At 40.8% G+C, this 19,255-nt stretch overlaps 1 protein-coding gene and 2 long non-coding RNA genes across 4 annotated transcripts in view; 2 read left to right on the top strand and 1 right to left on the bottom strand.

Annotated features, from left to right (window-relative positions):
* Positions 1-7,643: 7,643 nt before the first annotated feature.
* Positions 7,644-15,356, bottom strand: LOC133483599 (uncharacterized). The gene is made up of 3 exons (XR_009790152.1): positions 14,925-15,356; positions 12,906-13,008; positions 7,644-9,557 (listed from the first exon to the last, which is right to left on the bottom strand). It is a non-coding gene; the product is annotated as an uncharacterized LOC133483599 (long non-coding RNA).
* On the top strand, positions 12,961-15,003 carry LOC133483600 (uncharacterized). Its single transcript, XR_009790153.1, has 3 exons — positions 12,961-13,102; positions 13,654-13,679; positions 14,870-15,003. It is a non-coding gene; the product is annotated as an uncharacterized LOC133483600 (long non-coding RNA).
* Positions 15,357-15,396: 40 nt separating the features above from the next.
* Positions 15,397-19,255, top strand: part of asic1b (acid-sensing (proton-gated) ion channel 1b) — a 153,442-nt gene continuing 149,583 nt past the window's right edge. For both annotated transcript variants that reach the window (XM_061785030.1, XM_061785029.1), the window contains exon 1: positions 15,397-15,996. In XM_061785030.1, the coding sequence (XP_061641014.1) occupies positions 15,635-15,996 (362 nt within the window). In that variant the 5' untranslated portion in view covers positions 15,397-15,634. The remainder of the gene's footprint in view (positions 15,997-19,255) is intronic.

Genomic DNA, 19,255 nt, shown 5'->3' with positions numbered 1-19,255 from the left:
TTGCACCTCTCCAGTTGAAATGATGAAACTGCGGGCAAAGTCTTAGTTAATATTTACATCACTGCCCTCACGATTTCTACTTGAAACTGACAAGCTCGAGGAAATAAGCGTGGGAAAATGTGGCTCTGGTGTCATCTCCCCTCCACAAAGCATACTTATAAACAGCAGTTTGCATTACACTATTACACAGCAGAAAGCAAATCTCAGTGCAGCTCTGCTTACCTTTTTGTTTTGACATAATAGCATTTCAGACAGTGTTGTCTGGCCGTGGCTTAAAAATGGCGGATCTTCGCCCAGCCTAGCTGCCAAGTCATGAGCGGAGAAACTCTGTGTGAGTTTTTTTTTTTTTTTTTTTAACGTAAATTAGCCCCACTGTTACTACACGGTGGGGACATTTTCAGAAACAGGAAGATAACATAAAAATATATCAACGATGTGGTGGTTTTATATTATACCGCCTCCTGGTGGCCAAGGTGTACACAATAGAAGGAGCGGCACAATTAATTAAATTAAAGCACGAAATCTGTTTTTTTAACACTCTTTAATTGTGTTGTTACTGTATGTTTTTCATAAAGGACAATATTATTGAGTGTTATTAATCTTATTTAAAAAACACATTATATATATTTTTTTAAATGGGAATAAATTAAACTTGCAAGTCAAGGCGCCATTGTATTTGGTTGTGAAATTTCACATTTGATGGGTGGGTAAGGCACTTCAGAGTCCCAACTATTTGCATACAAGTAATTAAAAAGTCAATTTCCCATACAGTTTTAAGTTTTTAATGTCAGAAAGCAAAACAGTCCACATAACTACTCCAGTGTGAGAATTGACTCCAAAAAGATTTCTCCCACACTGGTCTAGAATGGTGGAAGGATTAACAGATGATCTTGCCACAGCAGTACTCTAAAAAGTAAAATATGTATTAGCGCTCTTTAAAGCCAGAAGTGCCGATATGCCCGACAATAGGTTTCTGATCAGTGGAAAGATCCCTAATGTGTTTGTCTTTAACAGAAGTCTCTTAATTAGACAGGAAGTCATTAAAAGTGGATGGATTTGGGATTTCTCCCTTATCGGGCCATTACGGCGATATCCGGCCTGTGTGTTAATTGAGCGGGCCCCGAGACGAGATGAGGGGGAGGGGGGTGTTGGGGGTGAAGGGGACGGTAGGGATTAAACGCCACGTCGCTTCCTCGTCGACGGGGGACATCTTGTCCACGTATCGAGTCCTAACCGCCATCGCCATGGTAACCTCTGCTTACGCGCATGGAACGTCAAGATCAAAGTCAGGGAGTGTTGGGGGATGTGTTAATTAAAGATGTTTGCTCTTGATACCGCTTCCCCGTTGATAATGAACGCCCTGTTTGGTTCCCATAAAAATGTCTTGCACGTGAGTGAGAGAAAGTTTATTGTCTTAGTGGAAGAATTTTTCTGTGCTCTGAAGTTTTGCTGTGGATGAAGTAATTGAATCACAATAAAGTAATTTAATTTCAGTAAGTTAGCACCGATTATTTCTGTCATGTTGTAATGTTGGTTTGACCTGACGGATTAGAATACTCAATCTGACGAGAGCAGTGATTTGCAACCTTTATGGAGCCCAGGAACATATTTTACAATTGACAAATCTCACGGCACACCAACAAAGAAAAATGTCACAAAAAGTGGATACATTAATTACTGTATGTACTTCCTGCCATCTAATAGAAGAGCATTCATTTGTTCTGTCTGTCACTATGCCTCACTGCCATAAATAGAGGAACAAAGATACATTATTTATTGTAAATATAATTTTTGGGAGCAATTAAGTACACAAGTATATACAGTAAATGAACAGGTCATTTAAATAGACACATTGCGCCATCTTGTGATCGGCTCGGTGTTCGGTTATCGTTTTTTTAAACTCGCTGATCGGTGATGGTCCCCTAAAATCCTGATCGTGCATATATATATATATATATACACACACACACACATATATATATATATATATATATATATGCTTTTTTACCACTGTCTGACATGAACTCAGATGAAACTTTTACTGTTTTAGGTTAATTATGTCAATTATATAAATACACATTTAGCCTCACAAAAGATGTTTTTGAAAATACCTTTTGCCTCAAAACTTTGTAGTTTACGGATGACATCCATCCATCATCCACCTATCTGTGTGGTGCAGGAAATGTGTGAGGAAAGTGATCGACTGGCTTGCTCGCAAGCTTTAATTGCAATTACACCGCAGTGAAAACAATCGATGCGAGCAACACCACCGACACCAACATCATCATGCCTCTCTGTCTGTCTCTCTCTCGCTCTTTCGCTCTACAGCTTCACTTTTGCAGTCACGTTTCTCTCCTGAGTCTTGCTTCAGTCTACACTACATCTTCGCTGTAAAGGTCCTGTAAAAGTAGTGGGCTTGTGTGTATTACCAGGGTTGGGGGGATGCACACTGCCGGGTAGGGGAAAGATGATCTGCTGTGGCTACAAGTGCCTGATTGATTCCAGTGGAGTCGCGGTCATCCATCTTTGTGTTGCAGGAGGTTGCTGCTGCTGCTTTTACTCCATCTTGTTGCTCGGCTCTTTCTCTCTCCACTGGGGTTATGCTGCTGGGTACTAGCGCACGGTCCCTGGTGTTTGGATGGAAAAAAAGTGGCGGTGCACAAGCCACATTCCAGCAAAACGCCAGTACTGTACTGTTGGTTACTGTCTGAACCTCTAATTTCTCCACGCAGTCAACAAATAATCTGGACGACACTGTAAAGCTTCACAACAACTGAGACATATTATAGTCACAAGCAGGCAACGTAATCAGGAAGAATTCACAAATGGAAAAAAAAAAAAAGGCATAAGCCGCTAACAATGCTGTGTTCAATAGCAGAAAAAGGATAGGGGGAGTGGCAGACTGACAAGTAAAAGACTCCCAAAAACATGTACTCTAGGGCTTATGACATAAATTACTTGTATACATTTATCTGTATAAACATAGTTTAGAGGTGGTGTAATGGTACATGAATAATTTGTGAACGTGTTTGACATGATATCACACCGAGGTGAATATCAGTCCATCCATCCATTTTCTGAAGCGCTTATCCTCACGAGGGTCACGGATGCGCTGGAGTCTATCTCGGCTAACCTCAGGTGAGAAGCGGGGTACACCCTGAACTGGTCGCTGAAGTGCAAAAATACAGTTTTTTGTTAGCATGTCGCGCTAACGACTAACTCTGCAGCTTATGCCACTGTTTGTGTTGGCGGCGGTGAATAACTGATTCCTTCATAAGTTGTTGTCGCTTAATACTGTTAACTCATAAATGGCCCTTGTGGAACCTGTATAAAAGTGATATCACACTCAAGGTCATGATGTCAGTCTGCCACCTCTTGCCAACGACTGAATCACAGCCGTGATCAGTGATGGAGTGCATCACTCCCTCGATATTGCTTAAACATGTACATACAGGTTGTTGTGTTTATTTGAAAAGCTGTCATTGATGGAAGAATTCACTGGTAGCAGTTTGCTATTTTTACATAAAAGGAATGTTATTAAATCTGCTCCTGTTGACTAAATAGAAAAACAGTTTTATGTTTTGCATTCTGTTCCCTTACTATACCCAGTGTGAACTGAATATGACCTTAAAAAAGGTATGTACCAAACCGTAATATGTAAAGGCATTAAAAACAGCTTACTTTTTTCACCACAGCGCCCTCTGCTGGTTCTGACGGGGCACTGCCCCTGATGCAAAACTGCTTCTGTCCATTTTTTTTTTTTTTACAGCAAACCCTTCCGAGTAATTAGAAAGAAGTCACAAACTGTTCAAAAGCCAAAATAAAGAAAGGCCAAAGATAACTGACAGACAAAAAGTGCAAAACAATTGATTAAATGTTACTTAGTTTATTTTAAAATACAAATTAAAAAAAATGAAATTTTGGATTAGAATCACTACATTTTATTACATATAAATTCTTAGAAAAACACTCACTTTATTCATCACAGTGCCCTCTGCTGGTTCTGGTGGGGCAATGCCCCTAATGCAAAACTGCCACCATACATGTTTAACAGCAAACTTCCCTCCCTGAGTAATTAGAAGTAGAGGTTATTAAAGAGCCGGTGGACGACCGGTGAGCACATCTGCCTCACAGTTCTGGGGAACGGGTTTCAAATCCGGGCCCGCCTGGGCGGAGTTTGCATGTTCTCCCCGTGCCTGGGTGGGTTTTTTCCAGGCAATCCGGTTTCCTCCCACATCCCAAAAACATGCGGGGTAGGTTGATTGAAGACTCTAAATTGCCCGTAGGTGTGAATGTAAGTGCGAATGGTTGTTTGTTTCTATGTGCCCTGCGATTGGCTGGCGACCGGTTCAGGGTGTACCCCGCCTCCTGCCCGAAGATAGCTGGGATAGGCTGTAGCAGCCCGCGACCCTAGTGAGGATAAGCGGTATAGAAAATGGATGGGTGGATGGTTATTAAAGGAAAAATAAAATGACCTAACATTGCCACGCTGTCTGCTTAAAGGATCACATTTTAATTACAAATATTCATTAGGTAGTCCAGGCAGAAAAGATGCAGACAAATTAAGAATGTTTTTTAATGAACCGTGTGTGAAATGTGTATGCCGTTGTACAGGATGTTCGAGACTAATTAAAGCACGTAAGAGCAGCTTGTGCCGATCAGTTCACGTTTATACCTGTCACCCTAATTATTCCCAAGGGGACAAGTTGAGAAAATAACTACGTCAATTAGCCGCTTTCAGCAGAGGGCGCGTCAGGTTGATCGAATAAGGTGATGTGATGACAACATTTTTTTTTTTTTATGACAGTACAGATTGTTATGTATTTTAATTAAATCAATACGTATTTAAATGAGACACATTTTGTATTTTTGGGGTAACAATTTAAAACAGTTTCCAGCTATCTTAATAAAAGATCTTTGAAATTCTTCGGTCAAAATACAATAAGGCTAAAAAAAAAATGACAGCAAACTTGTCCATTTGAAAAATCCATTTGTCCCACTCTATTTGAAATCACTCAGTTTTTTAGGGGGCACTTCTGTCTCAGGCAAACGTCTGTTATCGTTTTCGTTACCATGATGACCAGGTGCAGAACGAAGTAAATGGCTAGTCAGTGCTGTCAGTGTAGCGACTTTTCCGACCCCTTTTTTTTTTTTCTTCTTTCTAAAAAGCAATTTAGCAACAAATCCAGTGCCCTTTTCTGGTCGGATGTTTCTTGTTGGAGGGGCAGGCACTTCAGAGACCCAATTATATATAACAAACAAAGTCAATTGTACCGGGTGATTGTAAAGTAACTCCCTATTTTTAAGTACTTGTCAATTATTTCTGAACTATAATTCTTACACGAGAAGAAAGTGTATTGCATGGAGTTTTCTTTAAAATTGGATATGGGCGCCAGCATGAGCCACCAGTTTCTCAAGCCGCCTGGGAACCGCATCCACTGATTTCACAAGAAACTCTTGTGGGATGGAAGACACAACTCCTCGTATTCGCCCTTCAAGTTCTTCCAAAGTCATTGGTTTGGTAGAATAGACTTGCTCCTTTAATCGTGGAACATACACACAAAAAAAATTGAGAAAAATATTACAACATATGAATAAATAAGTATTTTAAAATAGGGAGTTACTTTTCAATCACCCTGTACAAAAATGTCCGCATGAAGATGGTAGCAGTGTGCCATGTGCATTGCCTGTAGACAAACGCAAACCAGGGAAGACACGCTTGTGGCAAACGTCTTCTTTCCGCATCTACTGTATTATGTAATCTCCCAATCAGACTGCCGCGAATTAGACAGCTTCACTGGTCTGTGGAATCTTACTGTCATGCATGACTACTGTCTCCATTACAAGAGTTAGGAGAAAATTAACTTTCAACCAATTTCATTGCTTTGGGAGGAGAGTGTCTTTTCATGTAAAACAATGCCATCTCATTTCAGAGTTTAAAAGCTTTGCTAGTTACAGGCAGTGCTTGATGCTCAGTGAGTTTCTGAAGTAAGTATGATTGGTTTTTCTTTGGCTTTTCCCGTCACGGAATGCTATGGTAGCGTAGCGACAAAAGGTAAAACACGTACGTGTTTTTCCTGGCTGTTCAGTACAATACGACTTAAGCAGCAAAAGGTCGCTATCCATAATGAAGGAATTTCTGTGTGGAGTATATTATACACCCGTTACCTTATTTTGACACCTGAGCGGTAGCTTCGAATGCAAAAATTGTGACTTAAAACATTACCTATACGTACACTTCAAGTGATTATGGTGGCAACAGCTTGATATATTGAATCATCTCCTTACGGGAAAATTGTTTGGTAACACATACCTTAACTTACTTAGTCACAGTTAAACGATTAGAAATAGGCCAGTGATATTAAGTGCATTTCACAATAATAATAAGCGTAGTGTTAAATGAACACTTCAGTGTCAGTGCAAAAAAACGGAGCCATTTGTTTTCTTTGTAAAGGAAGAAGTTTTCATGTATCAGAAAAAGTATTAAATTGCTCAGGTGTACACACAATAAAGTGTGCAAGTGTACCTAATATTGTGACCAGCATACAGTATGGTCATAATATATGTCAGCATATACTGTACGTTTCATATTCCCCTTAAGTAGCATAAGCATATCAGCAGATGGTTGTCAGTGTAGGATGTGATACAGTTCCTCTCCTGTTCTCCTTTACAAGAATATCGGGAGATTTCCTCATATTTCTCCCAAAATAGAAGGGGTTGAATTCATAAACGCACGCACGCACACACACTCGCTGCACAGAGATTTACTCAATTCATTCATTCTCTTTGTGTTTCACTCGGTCCAACAAGGTTGAAGATACTGATTGTGGATGGTTGGCTCATTAAAAAAAAAAAAAAAAAAATCTAAAAAGGAATTGTGTCTAAAGGGGGAAAATTTCAAAACGTGACTCACATGCTGATTTTTCCCCCCTATCAAATGTGGGGTCTTTCACATTTTAAAAATCAGTTAACATGATCAAATCGGTTTTTATGTAACCCACTGAAGTGTAAAATGAATTTGTTGTCATTTTGCACATTGCACTGGGTTACATACAAACAGATTTCAAAAAATCAGCATGTGTGTTCTTTCTGCTCGTATAGTGTGTGATGTACTCCAGACTATTTACCTTAGAGGTTTAACATTTCCAATTGTCTGCCCTGAAAAATCATTCTTAACAAACCCCACACCATGGGATGATCTTGCAGGTTAATCCGGTAATCTGGGTGTTGCTGATTTTGATTGTTAAGGGAGAAAATGCTCAAATTTGGCCTGATTTTCAGTGTGGCTGAACCCCGCTTTTTGCATGAAAAAAAAAACAAACAAAAAAAAAACATCCACGTTGGCATCCTACACAGGTCTTCACGTCCAAACCAGCCTGAGCTAATTTATTGTAACTATCCCTGTAAAGCACTTTTTATGGACAGTTATGAAAAGTTACTGCCAGCTATTTCATTTTCAATTACCTCTACAATGAGAGCTAATTCCAATCATGTCAAATTGTAGACTGGCTCCACTTTCCCCCCCATATCTGTTATATGCAGGGACACAATGCGATTTACTTTGTCTTTGTAAATTCAAAAAAAAAAAAAAAAAAAAAAGAACAAGAAAGAACAAAAGAAAGCAAGTGAAGGGGAAGAGGACCGGGAGTGGGTTTGGAAGTGAGAGGGAGGCTTTCATGCGAATATTTAATTAGCTTATATGGAAAAGAAGTAATTAAGATTAATTTCTCCTGGAGTCAGACATTAAAAGGGGCGAGGGAGCGCCTCAGCTGGGGAACATTCAGACAAATGCCAACAAACAGAACAACAAAACATATTACTCCACAACAGAGGAAAGTATTACATTTGGTTAAGCTGTACACGTTAGTGTTTTAATTTGAGCAACTGGTGGGGAGAGAACTATTTGCAGTAAGTAGGCGAATGTATGTTGCAGGAAAAGTATAGTACAGGGAAAGAGCCGTGGCGCGAACAGCGGAAAAAATATGAGTAATTGACACCACCCCTAAAAATTTTTATAATTGCCTATTTTAATAGTTTTTACTGTAAATATACCACAAACTGTGATCTCAACACATATTAATATCATTTCATTGATACTGAATGCTAATTGCCACTGAATGTAGAAACAATGGACCCGCAGAAAGGCTTTGGTGCCTTGCTCAAGTGCACAGGTTCATTGCAGGGAAGTCAACTGGCAACTCTCTAGCAACTTGTTCCCATACTCTGGATCACAGTCATTCCAAATCGGTACAGTTCTTGCTTTGACACGAAGGAGAGGCAACGTTGGTTGGAAATGGGCCTCAACATTCAGCCCGGTGACCAAAATGTCTATGTCGATTCTCATGCAGTCATCCGGGTCATGGTAATCCACAAAACGGTGAGTCAAGGCAAGTGGACTTTTCTTGTTTGTTGAAGACATTTCCCCTGTAATGCAAAAGGCTTCTTCATTTTTAGGTGTGGAGTTTCCCTATTTATGCCTCTGGTGTTTGTGTCCCCTGGGGGTGCTCACATGGCACAACATCGGAGAGCAGCTTCTGCAGCTCCAGAGTCGGCGGTTCTTTTGGATCTCCAAATGAAGGGACATTACTTTGAGGACAATGACGTCCAAATTCCAGATAGGGAGGGTCACTGGTTTGCAAGAGTTGTCAAACTCTGAAACATCTTCAACATACAAGAAAAGTCCAGTTGTCCGTGACCAAAGACACCGCAGAGTGGACGCCATACTGAGTAAATAGAGTTCTTGTACGAATAAAGAACAAATCCTTGAAGACACTGAGAACCAGTCGAGCAGAGGGAAGTAACGTAGCCGCAAAAAAAGACTTTTCGACACAAAAGCACCTTCTGAGATAAGCTCAACTGGTAATGGGGAGATGGCGCTACTTTGACAGCCTCTTTGTCCTTCATTTGCTCCGAACAGGCACTGATATCAAAGTAGCTTGCAATAGAAATATAGCGGATTGGCCCAATGCCTGCTGCGGCGTCAGACACTAAGCGGGCAGTCCCTGTCACACGTAAAAGCCAAAGTAAAAATGTCAGTGTTCTGCCCTTGTTACTTTTGCACAATTTATTTGGAAAAGGGACAATTCCCCGGGAAGCTTGGCATGCACGACAGTCGTAGCGGGTTCTGCTGAATGTGTCAGCGTTACCTTCACACACGCCACAGTGTAATATTACTCGAGGTAGAGGACAGAGTGGGAGGCGTTCTGTTCAGCGATCCCTTTTGCTGTCAATAAAGGCGCCCTTGACTGATAATGATCATCGCCCACTGAGGTAGTATGCATTTGTCTGGGCATATTCTCATTATTACAAATAATGACCATCTGTCTGTGGAGACCTTGTATGTCACCTTCCGTTTATCTGATGAGGTCACTTCGTGGACAGGTGCCAAGACAACAGTTGAGAATGCGGGTTTCGGGGTGTGTCGGCACGGCGGCCCCCCGCAAATCGACTCCCGTCCTCAGGGTCTCGCTTCCTGTGCGTCCTGCGATCCTTGCCAGCTTCCTCCCGAGTTGGTGGCAGCTTGATCCGTTCAGCCTTGGCCCCGAGTAAAAGGCCGTCTGTACCGAGCGAGCCAAGAAATGGGAGATTATTGCTCATCAAACGCTGTTATGCAAATGAAATATTAAAAGGGCAAGTCATCAAATAGTGTTTTTTCCTAAACAAACCACTTGTTAGCCATGCTTTGGCTCCTCCTTGACCTTTTTGCCAAGTGCAGTGGAACCTTGACTTACGAGGGTCCCAACGTATTTTTCAAGTTACAAGCCATGACTTGGTCCATTTTTTTATGAGTCGTGAGCCAAAATGTGAGATCTTAGTCACCTTTAGTTACATTGAGTCCTGTAAAGTTAACTCAGCAGTGGCGTGCAAAGGTGTGTCGTAGTCCAGAGCACACAAGGCTTGGTTGATGCCCCTTGAAAACCAGTCGTCGACATGGGAGGAGGGTGCGGATGGAAGTTTTTCTGCCTCGAATGACGTTTTTCCTGATCTAAATTCATTCGCCAGTGGGGGGGACCGAACCGAACCGAACCGAAAAACCACAAAACTGAGATACGAACCGTACTGTGGATTTTGTGAACTAATGGGTCATCGTCGTATAATTTGATCAGTAACGGTAGAGACTTACTCCAGTGGATTTCATTTTGAAAATCCATTACATTTTACTGATGCATTTGATTTATTGGCAGTTGTCATCATTTCAAAGGTAATAATTGTTTCTAAAAGAAATTATTGTTCAAAAGCAATACTCGTCACACTTTTATAACCAAAATGTTTTTACAATCATGTGTAATCATGTCAAATCAACGCAGCTTAGGAGTCTCAGAGTTTAAGGTTCTTTACTGTTATTTTTTCAAAGAGAATTTTCCTCTCTAAAATTGAATGCAAATAAAGCCCACAATAGCAGAATTACTCTGGCTTTGCTGCTTTATAGAGTGATCTTGCATGGAAAAAGAGCTTCTATTTTTAGATCCCCCCTTACTCCATAATGAATTAAGTACGTTTCCTTGTAGCACAAGTGCTACCAATAAATGACTTCATTTCCCCCCAAAAACCACTCTGCTTTCTATACACGACTTGCAAACCACGGACCTCCTCGAATAAAAGCGTGATCAGGAGCAATTAAGGCCATGTTGCACCAAATGACAAAAAGCAGCAGAGAAATGAATAAATAAATGAATAAATAAATATGCTTCAAACGTGCACATCCTTTTCTTCTATCTTGCCGTGAAATGTAATATCTACCGTGACATCAAACGTGTGTCACGGGCGCATCATGCTTCGTCAGAGTATTGCTCATCTTCTCGGCAACTGCTAATCAATACGAGAAGCAGGCTGTGCAGAGGACTGTCCCATTGTCGCAGCTGACGCTGTGGCAAATGGCAATTATGGAGGGAATTCTGAACAATTTCACGGGTGAACTCCTCTTGCCTCTTTGGCAAATGTGGCTTCGATAACAGATCTGGCAGTGGCATCACCGCCCTGTATTGCCTTGTTGCCATGTCATCGGTGCATCTATTTGACAATAGCGGACTACACACATATCAACAATTGGGCCGAATTTGAGCATTTCCCCCCCCCGTTCTGGTCAAAGTCAGCAAAGGCCCAATTATCGGCGTGATCGTTCCTCCCTGATTTGCTCAGAAAATGGTTGGGGCTGACAAACGTTAATGTTAAACCTGTTCAATAGTTACGATAGCAAATCGACAAAGATTGAGCAGCCTCAAGAAATGAAAATTATGTGTTTTGTTGATTTCATGATTTACAGTAGTTAAAAAAAAAGTTACAATTCCACTTAAAATTAAAATTGTGTGATGGTGACAGAACAGATGATTTATATTACTACTGGTTTGCGTGGGAAAAGGTTAAAAGAGGCACCTGTGAGTTAACATTCTCCTTTATTTGTGCTTTCCACGCTCTTTTGTACTACTTTTACAATGACGGCGTTTTAGCAGTGATATTGTTTTTGGTGGGGCGGAAAATGTTATTTTTCTACGACGCTACTTACGCGAGGTGCTCCACCCCTAAATGGAGCTGTCTGGCATCTACTCGGCATGGAATGCATCCCGAAAAAGAAAGCCCGCAATGAAGTCAAGTGAGAGAGAGAGAGGACAGCGAGAGGGACTCAAACGCCGGACCTTTTGTATGTCAAATGCCAATGTGAAGGGAGCTCTATGTTTGTTGAGCTATTAACATGGTATCGTCAAAGGGAGCAGGCCATTTTCAACACTTTACATTGGTCAATAATTTCTAATGACCCACGTGGGGACTGAACAATGGTACTGTATAGATTTGTGAAAAAAAACGTTCAATTGATCAAATTTGAACATAGGAGGTTTTGGCCTGACACCAGCTACGTAAATGTTTATTAGAAAATATTATTCATGTATGTATTTATTTTTACTTTTTATGATTATTATGTTCCATGTACAGCACAGCTGCACTTTTTAAAGTGCTAAAAATAAAGTTGAGTTGGGAATATAATGCTTCAAAGAATAAGATATTGAGGTTTTTTTTTTGTTTTTTTTTTTAAATAAATTTTAATTTTCACAGTGGATGAAATATTACTTTAAAATTTGTCTGTCTAAACATTGCATGACAGTGACAGTTTGAGCCTGGAACAGCTGACTTGGATTTCTCCTATCTCCTATGGGAAAAAAAATAAGAAAAACCTAATCCAAATCGATTTTGACCTGAGGTCTTTTGTGCTTACATTACCTCCAAAATGTTCCCAACAAGTTTCAACTACAGGAAGAAATGGTTGACCAAAATGACCTGATCCCATTTTTTGAATATGGCCACGACTAAAAATATTCCAATGAGCAACTGCCAACCTTTCTAGGTATCAGAACCAGAATCATGTTTATTTGCCAAGTATGTCCAAAAAACACACAAGGAATTTGTCTCCGGTAGTTGGACAACAGGACAACGACAACAGACAGTCAATTTACAGAACACTTTGGAGACAGAAAGACATTGACAAAAAAAAAAAAACAGTCACTGAGCAGTAAAGGGTTGCTAGTTATCTGGTAATGCCGGTACATTATTATTATTTTTTTTTTTGACAATTGTGCAAAAAGATGCAGAGTCCTCTAGCACTTAGAGCAGTTCGAATGACTAATATTGCAATAGTCCGGTGCAATGACCATTGTGCAAAGGGCGCTGAGACTTCAAGGAGTGTATGCGGTTTAAAGTGACGAGTAGCGCGATAATCTGGGACAATGTTGGTTGTGCAAATGTTACAGATACTCCTCAATCAGTGTGCAAATGGAGCAGATGCTACTGTGGCATGAGTGGCCAGTGTATGCAAATAGTGCAGCATGGCGCGATTTCACTTCACCGGCCACGCCCAGTGCAGCACTAGCCAACCAATGGTACACGTGAACCCCTCCCGGTGCCACACCTGTTACCTGTTAGCTCTTTATGGCCTTGATTCTAGACAGACACTTTTGCTGCATTGTCTTTAGGATCCTTGTTGACACTTTTTTTCCCCCTCTTTTTTTATGCGGTCACCTGAGAAATAAAAATAAATAAATAAATAAAAAAAACACCATACCCATCGAGTTCACCACAAAATGTTAACTACAATTGCTAGACTCATCTAAGGGTAAGTCATGGTAGACAAACAATCCCCCCGCACCCTCAAAAAACCAACTTTAACAATTAACATTCTTCCCCATCATTTAATGTACCGTACGTTAATGGTCCTCTAGTTTAGTCCAGTGATTAATTTCTGCCATTTTGATTTTACGAGACTATTCAAGAGTCTGAACAATTCTAATATGTTATAAAAAATGCATGCTATATTGTTTGAGACTTGTGCTTATGTTTCCGTTTGTTGTTCTGAAGGATTACACATAAACTACTCGAGTAGTTACTAGTTACATGTTGCAGAGTCAGGATTACCTTTATCATACCACATATCAACTCTCTTGCACCTGTGGATACACACTCACATATTCACCTACAGTGTATATTATATAATACTGTATATGTAAAATTGTATACAAAAAAACTCCTCAAATGTTCAATAGTGTTTAGAAATGTTAAGTTTTGTGTTTATGAATAAAATTTTAATGAATTAAGATTTTGAAGTTGTTTTGTCAGATATTATTACACTAATTTTACTGACAGGTTTTTGCCATGGTATCATTTCAGGGCCGGTATCGACGTACTTTATGCGGGTATGTATCAAAGTCACAATTTTGGTATTGTGACAACACCACATACGGTCGTTTGAAATCTATTGTTTGGCTCTTTATAAACTACAAACTGTTATAATAACTTGAATGTATTTAGTGCCTTTCAAGGGACCCGTACGCTAGCTGGGAAGTGCTAAACAATATAACAAATTGTGAAAAACCTTTACCTTTCAGAAAACAAATTAAGAAAAGTTGAAATCATTTACATTTCAGAAAAGAAATGAACTAAACAAATTTACATTTCAAAAAACAAATGAACAAAAGTTTAAACGCCTTACCTTTCAGAAAACAAGTTAACAAAATCGGAAATACTTTTAAATTTTAGAAAACAAATAGACAAGTTAATGCGACGGAGATTAAAATTACAAATCGCGTCAAAACCCGTGGTCGACCGATCGGCCTTTCATGGAAACAGTTTCAGAACCACGCACGCTTGCGCCATAGTTCAGTTCAGGTCCTAATAACGCATGAATTATGGTACGTTCACTTTCTTGTTTGTGTCACTTGTAATTTGTTTCATGTCTTGTTAATTTGTTTTCTCAAATGTAAACGTTTTTCATCTTTTTGAAATTTGTTTCCTGAAAGGTAAATTTGTTTCGGGTTTTGTTCATTTGCTTTCTGAAATGTTTTCTGTTTTTGTTCATGTACATTTGTTTCACGTTTTGTTCATTTGTTTCCTTAAATGTAAATGTGTTTCAACTTTACTTTGTTTTCTTAAATGTAAGCGTTTCAGCTTTTTCATTTGTTTTCTGAAACTTAATTTGTTTCGACTTTTGTTAGTTTTTCTGATCCTGCAAACGTGTTTCACAATGTTTGTTTTGCACTTCCCAGCCACCGTAGCTTTAGCTTATTCAAAACAAACTTTTGCTAGCGAATTTAGACAGAGTACACAGATTTTAACTCAATGATTTTACATTAAATTACATTCCCCCCCCCCCCCCCCTATTTACACTCCAAACGGTTGGCTAATAACTTTTACCTTCCAAGAGAGCCAATGACGCGTAACCTTACGCCTGTTAATAGAAAGTTTAACTTCTGCTAGCTAATTTGTAGCATGTACGCTAGCTCACTGTGTTCACAATGATTGAGTGACGTTGTTGCCTTCAATATCGTCCACACTGCTGACGATATGAGGTGAATTCTGTATGTCTAAATTGTATTTGGTCCGCTAGTTTGATACTAGTGTGTGTCGCGGAGAATGACACATACTACATTTGACGTCGTCACCTGGTGGAAGAAGAAATCCCCTTTCGCCCTATCGTCTCTCTCCTTCCCACCGAGCACATCGTCACAGCAGCCTCGGAGCTCGCCCGGGAAGAAGCGGACTGTTTCCTTCCAGCTCGGATTGTCCGTCTCGCAGCAGCAGCAGCAGCAGCAGTAGTCTGCAGGTGCGCACTCGTCTTCCTCCGGGAATCTTGGCATTCAAAGCGGGGCTGATTAGCTGCATTGTGGAAGGCGGGGAAGAAGATCCCAGAAAGCGAGCCGAGGCGACGATGTGACAGCTCGTCATGATGCAGCTGTTTCAAAAACCGGGCTGCCTTTTACGCTAAAAAAAAAATAAAAAAAAATCCTTTATTAAAATCTCCCGGACGTGTCAGGATTACTCTTGAGCAACATTACGAGACGACACCGTGCTTCTCTCTCTCTCTTTCTTTTTTTCTTTTTTTTTTTTGGGGGGGGGGGGGGGGGGGGGGGGGGGTTTGGTTTGGCGAGGTAACTTGCCGAAGTGTGCGGATGCGTGAACCCAGCCGACTGTCGGCACTTTTACTCCCCGAACGCGGAACTCGGGGTTCCGATCAGGGCGTGAACTTGCAGACTCACAAGCCCACCCAGTCATCTTTAGAGAAAGAAGGCTTACATTCACTAGCCAGTCCTCCTTGAGCCTTTATTTGTCTTTTGCCTATTTCCCATCATATCGAAGCACGCTTCAGTCCACCATGGATCTCAAAGCGGACTCCGAGGAGCTGGACTACGCGAGACCGGCCCCCATCGAGGTGTTCGCCAGCAGGTCCACGCTGCACGGCATCTCGCACATGTTCACCTACGAGCGCATGTGCGTCAAGCGCAGCCTGTGGATCCTCTTCTTCCTGGGCTCCGTGGGTGTGCTGGCTCTGGTGTGCGTGGACCGCGTGCACTTGTACTTCCAATACCCGCACATCACCAAGCTGGACGAGGTGGCCGCGCCGCTCATGAAGTTCCCCTCGGTCACCTTCTGCAACCTGAACGCCTTCCGCTTCAGTCGGGTGACGCGCAACGACCTGTACCACGCCGGCGAGCTGCTGGCCTTGCTCAACGGCAGGTGCGTGCCCAATACATGCACACGGGGTCAGGCTGTACTTAATGTTATTTCCCTACTTTTTGGACGTGACGTACATACCTTGACTGAGTGACCCAAAGCTTACTCTCAAACTAAACATAATACAAAGAGAATTAGTGTATTTAAAGTTAAGTCCACTTAGCTTAATGCTAACAAACTATGCAAAGTGCCATAGACAGGCTAATGAATACCATTGTTGTTGTGGTGTTATAACACTTAAGCAACATGTTTGAACATAAAAGGTGCAGACATGTAGACTGGTAAGACTCACAGGCGTATTCTTTACCCTATCCACCCCCACCCCCCCCCAAAAAAAAAAAAAATTACAGCAGCTGAGTCACATAGTTGTGAAACTCTTCTTTGTTTGTGTCTGTATTATGCTGCCTCCTGGTGGCCAAGGTCCACACATCAGAAGGAGCACAATGTAGGGTTTCAAGAACAAGGTGAATTGGGCCCCTTTTCCTTCCATTTTCCTGTACGCGGGGGAAAAAAATTTGACATCACTGACTAACGGGTTGAAGTCGTTCCGTGACCGAGCTCATAATTCAATTTACGCTGATGTAAAATCAATTTTCCCTGTTAAAATGAATGGAAATGCCATTAATCTGTTCCAACCACCCAAAAACCACATTTTTCTCATGTTTTTAAGGAAAAAAATGGCGCTGCATTGTAAAAAAAAACCAACAAATTTCTGAACCTCAACATTCACCTATTGGCTGATTTTTATTTTCATTTTTTTTCCAAAGCTATCCTCTTATTCAGTGAAAAACTTTCCTATTAGCTTACAAAGCTAAAAAAAAAAAAAAGAAGAAAAAAAGCCACATCTAATATAAAAATATTGCTTTGGTGCCATCCTATGGCATCTGGTGCCAAGGAATTGAGGGGAGCACCATTTTGTCAGGACATAGCTTTGTCTAATAGAAGAAAGCCAAACAGCAAGCATATATTACATAAATCAGTACACCACCCTAAGAAGCGTAAGCTTTTATATGCATTCCTACGATCACGTTTATCACCTTGCGTGTCTGTATGTCTGCTCACAGGCACATAATGTAAACATCTTTCTACAATTTATATAAAACATCCATTTATCATCATGCCTAATGCGTACGTCTTTTTGTCCCTTCACATCTATTTGCATTCCCTTTTAACGTAAACATCTCTAGCCGTGCATGATGTAAACATTTGTTTGTGCAAACACACCCTGCCATTCACATCCACACGTGACGGACCTCAACGCTGGCTGTGGTCACGCGTGCACAGCAGTCTTCTGCCTGTTTGTCATCTCTGTCTTCCCACCTCACCTCCAGCCATTTGTCTTGTGCCGAGCAGATCAAAACAAATCTGAGCCAGACACTAAGGTTTTACCTCCAGGGAAGCCCATCTGTGGGAATTTATTTTTAAAATACCACATCGCAACAAAGGTTATCTAAGGACACGTTTCCTCCTGTGTAAAGACTGTTTAAGACTGTGCGTCTTTTTCATTCGAAACCAAACCGAAGTGTTTATGCAAGTATTGTTAAAACTCACCTCAGACAGAACTAAAGCTCAGTGACTGGGGCAGCTTTCAGCTTCAAACGAGTAATAGGGTAACACATTTTCCGCAATAGCACGCCCAGTGCCGAGCTCCACAAAAGCCAGGCAATCCAATTTAGATCAGCACCAAACTGTACACTGTCATAGAGGCCTGGTGTCGACTGTATGCCTGGATTTCCTCATCAATATTCATGTTATTATTCACTGACAAATGAAATCAAATGAGAAATCAAATCAAATGCAAATTGAATCACAAGCACTGTAAATGAAAGGACATTTTTACCCAGATGCACTCCACAATATAATGTGGGATGCGCTGCACACATACCGATAATCGGGGCTGATTTTGAGCCTGATGCCCCTCTTCCGATCAAAGTAAGCAAAAACCTGGTAATTGGACTTCTCTGAAAGATTATCCTGTTGTGTGGCGAGTGTTTACGAGTGATTCTTTTCCCCTCCTCCATCTTCTCGGTCGGGGCCAACGATCACAAACATTAAACCTGTTCAATATTACGATCGTAAATTACGTGTGTGGGTGAGTGACCAAGCCCTGCTGCGAAAAGCTGCTAGTAATTGACACCCCCCTCACAAAGGTTTGCATTGTACTGTAATTAGCTATAGATCCCACAAGATGGTGGCAAAAGACTACTTTAGTTTTAATGACGCTTCTCAAGTAACTTCAACAATTCCTGGGCAGCAAGTTGCCACCACATGGCGCCGAAGCAGTATTGTTCTTGCTTTGGCCTGAGCATAAAAATAGTGATTTTGTATGTTTTTCAGCAATAATGGAGGATATATTTGAAATTTAAAAAAAAAGACAAAAAAAAATCAGGAAATCGCGAATGCTGATTCACAAATACCCTAATGCGGAGGTCCACGATATGTCCTAAAACAAGCTATCTGTTGTGAAAGTGGGGAATAGCATTAACATGTCCAAAATCTGTACGTTTTTACGCTGCTTCCCCATTTCAGTGTAGTCCAGTAATTCTAATCAACTAAACATTCCGTACAAACATGACCGTCCCGATGTTTTTTTTATGTTAACATTTTCCCAACATGTCTTTTTCTGAAGGGGCATTTGCTCGTAGCAAAGGTCCATTTTTATATTTTATAATCTTTGTCACGGAAAGTAAGTGATGCCTTTAAAGTTGCACGAGTCGCAGTGTGAGTGCAAGGCTATGTTTTGACACCTGTCTCGCTTGCTGCCGGCCCACTCGGAGAATTCGCCAACAACATTGGTGCAAACACGCAAAACCTTTTAAGGCTCTCTGACATCTTGGGCTAATGTTTTATCCCTAACAAAAGGAGCCGTCACCTTTTGCAGTTGTTTTTTTTCCCCCGTTTTATTGTGGAGAAAAAAAAAAAAAAATAAATCCAAGACAGCAACAAGTGTAGGGATAAAACAAGATACAGACAAGCAAAGCAAGAATGTAAAATTTTATTCTACGAAGTCGGTTTTTGTAGAGTTGAGTGAGGGTAGTACAAACGACTCAACAAATATGTGAAAAAGTATATATGTTTTTTTAAATTGCAAATTCCGCTTGTGTCACTGATGGCGTAGTGGTTCCTTAGCCTGACTTCGGTGCAGGTGGTGTGGTTTCAGTCCCCACTCAGTGATTGGTCAACATGATAAGTGGTATTGAAAATGGATGGACTCCCCCTTTAAATATTGGAAAATGAAAAAAATTATTGCACAGAAGTTGAA

This window comes from Phyllopteryx taeniolatus, chromosome 9 (assembly GCF_024500385.1).
Source record: "Phyllopteryx taeniolatus isolate TA_2022b chromosome 9, UOR_Ptae_1.2, whole genome shotgun sequence".
Lineage (NCBI taxonomy): Eukaryota > Metazoa > Chordata > Actinopteri > Syngnathiformes > Syngnathidae > Phyllopteryx > Phyllopteryx taeniolatus.
Note: the sequence above shows the minus strand (reverse complement) of the source record. Positions and strands in the feature narration are given on the sequence as shown.